Below are 3,243 nucleotides of genomic sequence, written 5' to 3' on the forward strand. Positions count from 1 at the left end.
TCTTTATTCCATTTATAATATTTTTTCAATGTACTGTTAGAGATAAAAACATTTTTTAAATTTTCATAAATCATAGTTGTAATTACAATTTTGCATCTATAAATATTGAATATATTTAAACGTATTTAAGCAATAAGGGACCACGTATTAAAGAGTGCATCTGTTTTTTTTTCCATAAAATTGGATTTTAGATAATCTAATTACATTACAATTTGATCCGAAGGTAATATTCCCTATTGTATCGACAACCACCAATACAGCGTTTGCAATTTGCAACACCAACATGGTTGCTTTAGCAGTTATCTACATTCGGCGTGGAAAAGTTTTTGTATCACATGTTGGAATACATGGTTTCTGTTTAATATTTGGCATTTCAGTTAGTTGTTAGTAGCCCAGAGCCACAGAATACACCAACACCAACCCAACAAGAAACGAAACGAAGGGCTTTTTCGCAGTCCAAATTTCTTTGCGCATGTGCGAATCCGCCATGTTCTAATTAGTTTTGTTTTGTTGTTTAATATTTGTTGTCAACCTCAAAATCAAAACTGAAGTTTGTTTACGTATTGAGAAGTGTTGTTTTAGCAAAGAATATAGACGCTTATTCTTTGCTTATAAGCGTCTATATTCTTTGGTTTTAGTGTTGTTTAATAGTTAAAAAAAGAGGAAATTTTAATATTAATAAACCTATTGTGATGACTGCACGAAAGGGAGGATTTTATTGTGTTGATCGTGGGTGCCCATCTAAATCTGGTGAGGAAATTACCTAGTATCTTTTCAATACCGAGTGATTGTAGCAGGTAAACAAATTAAATTTGAAATTCAAAAGCGTTACAAATGTTATCTGAACGTTTATATTTTAGTTAAATACACTTTTTTTTAGAGCTGAATTATGGCGGAAAGCAGCAAACAGGGAAGATCTGCTTTCCAAGCATGCTGAATTACATAATAATTATAAAATGTACGAGAAACATTTTGAACCGGTATACATGTCCAAAGGAAACAAAAGGAAGACCTTATTTGGACAAGCACAACCTAAGATTTTCTCCCACAGTCAATATTCACAACACACAGATAAACCATTAATGAAAGTCATAAGGCTGGAAGGTAGAGGTAGATACTTTTTATTTATTCACAATTATAGTGCCCTAAAAGTCATATAAAAATCAGTATCTACTTATATTATAAGTTATTGTAATATGTAATATGATATGTAAACATATCATAATATAAACAGGATCCGAACATATATCCTATATATCTTATGGTTACATACTGAGTAATATTTATGTTGTGGTTTTAGGTATAACAGAAATAGATAATGTGCAGCCTGTTGCCATTAAAAATCCAACTGATAAACATAGTATACCTGATATGTTGATGGAAGAGTTTCTGGTAACAGGTAATTTTATTTATAGCTTCTACAACTGTAGTATGCATTCAACTAATCACTAATAAGCATTAACATATTTTATTTGGTCATTAAATATATTTTTATATTTCAGATGTTGATGTTAATAGACAGGAAGTGTCTACCAGGCCCCATACTCCACAATATGCACAACCCATATGCACAATCAGCTGCAACCCAAACCTCCTTAAAGTTATCTGATGGTACACCACGAAAATGCAAAATGAGGTTAAAAATAAAAAATTGTTTATATATTTGATCCATGTCATTTAATTAAAACCACTAGAAATAACTTGATTAATGATGTTTTTTATTTTGATGACAAAAAAACATCTTGGTCATTTATAGAAACTTTTTATCATGAAGATAAAATGCAGTTTTATAAGTGTTCACCAAAACTAACACACTCCCATATATATCCTACATCTTTTGAAAAAATGCTAGTAAATCTAACATCTCAAATTTTAACTAACACTGTTGCAAGTTCTATGTATACATATATTTCTCTTGATATTCTTCCATCAGATGCATTGGGAATAATAGAAATTATTAGAAAATTTAATAATTTGTTTGATATTTTAAATTCTACTGATAAGAATAATCCTAACAAATTTAAAAATGTAGTTTAGGGAACTGATTTTCAGATCAATTACCTAAATTCCATGATAGATTTGGTACATAAATTATTATTATTATTGGGAATTATTTATGGAAAAAATTTAAGATATTACAGCAAACTGTTATACAACGAGAATCAATTTTTAACTGTACATCAATTGTTCTGTTACAAAGCCCTTATACACATACATGAAACAAAAAAGGATAATATTAAACATTAGCAATCATGCGCATTAAACTAGTTATACAAGGAATAATGCAATTTTACCTAAATGTAATAAATCCATACTCCAGAAATATGTTGGCTACATAAGGATCAAATAATACAATTGTCTACTGGAGAATTTAAAACAAATTAAGAGTTATAAAAAAACATAGATATAAGTATGAAACCAAACAATGGATTGGAAACAAAACAACACAATTCTGTGAAAAACTGATCAATCTAAATCAGAAATATCTAAATAGACTTTGTTTACAAATTACAACATTTCTTGAATTTATTGACATATTTATGTCATATGCTATATTAAAATGAATGTATTTTTGTAAGTGCGCATATGTAACTGTTTATATTTATACATTTGTTAAATATTTGTTTGTTTGTATTAATATTTTTTAAGTCTCATGCACAAGGGGTGCTACTTTTATGGTAGCTCTTACTTCAGTGATTTTTCATGTTTATTTAGTATTCATAATATGAATATTATTCAGTATGCTTATTTCTTGTAAATATATATTTTAATGTAAGCTTCCTAAATAAACATTATTGTTAGTATTAATTACAATAAATTTCTATTATTATTGTGCTTTATTACAACTTTTTACCCTTCCCTACCACAAAAGTGATATATCCAGGCGAATTGAATGTAGTAGTGTACAACCAAAAGTTTCAGAGACCCCAGACTCACAGAAAGAAATTAAAAAGGTATACAGTCATTCTAGTAGCAGCTGCAGAGTTTCTATGCGCAGCAAAAATATCTTGGTGTTGGAGGTTAATACATATTCACATTAAAAGAAATTTCTCGAAAGGAAACAAAAAAAGTCAGCAACTTAAGACATAGTTAATAGAAATTTCAAAAGTATAATTCTGTATTGATATTTAAAAAAGTCTCAAGTAAAAAATATAGATTTTGAGTGATGAAGTTTTTTATTAACCTTAAAAAACTAATAGAAAATCGACTGCTTTTCATCTCTATTTTGAAATTCAATCGCTT

The 3,243-nt window shown here is 28.4% G+C and overlaps 1 protein-coding gene across 3 annotated transcripts; it reads left to right on the plus strand.

Annotated features, from left to right (window-relative positions):
* The first annotated feature begins 518 nt into the window (after window positions 1-518).
* Window positions 519-2,809, plus strand: LOC140440883 (uncharacterized). 3 transcript variants are annotated; one of them, XM_072531251.1, is made up of 4 exons: window positions 519-797; window positions 881-1,104; window positions 1,301-1,399; window positions 1,503-2,809. In XM_072531251.1, exons 2-4 carry the CDS (start codon window positions 957-959, stop codon window positions 1,607-1,609), a joined length of 354 nt encoding a protein of 117 aa, XP_072387352.1. In that variant the 5' UTR covers window positions 519-797; window positions 881-956; the 3' UTR covers window positions 1,610-2,809. The 3 variants fall into 3 exon arrangements, with proteins under 3 accessions (XP_072387352.1, XP_072387351.1, XP_072387350.1); XM_072531250.1 differs by having other exon boundaries at window positions 523-750; window positions 881-1,110; XM_072531249.1 differs by having other exon boundaries at window positions 526-797; window positions 881-1,110.
* The last annotated feature ends 434 nt before the right edge of the window (window positions 2,810-3,243 follow it).

Source organism: Diabrotica undecimpunctata, chromosome 5, assembly GCF_040954645.1.
Source record: "Diabrotica undecimpunctata isolate CICGRU chromosome 5, icDiaUnde3, whole genome shotgun sequence".
NCBI lineage: Eukaryota > Metazoa > Arthropoda > Insecta > Coleoptera > Chrysomelidae > Diabrotica > Diabrotica undecimpunctata.

Coding starts and splice junctions, on each gene's coding strand:
- LOC140440883 (XM_072531250.1), top strand. CDS start 957: ATGTACGAGAAACATTTTGAACCGGTATACATGTCCAAAGGAAACAAA. Junction 1,111..1,300: donor CATAAGGCTGGAAGGTAGAG/GTAGATACTTTT, acceptor TTGTGGTTTTAG/GTATAACAGAAATAGATAAT. Junction 1,400..1,502: donor GGAAGAGTTTCTGGTAACAG/GTAATTTTATTT, acceptor TTTATATTTCAG/ATGTTGATGTTAATAGACAG.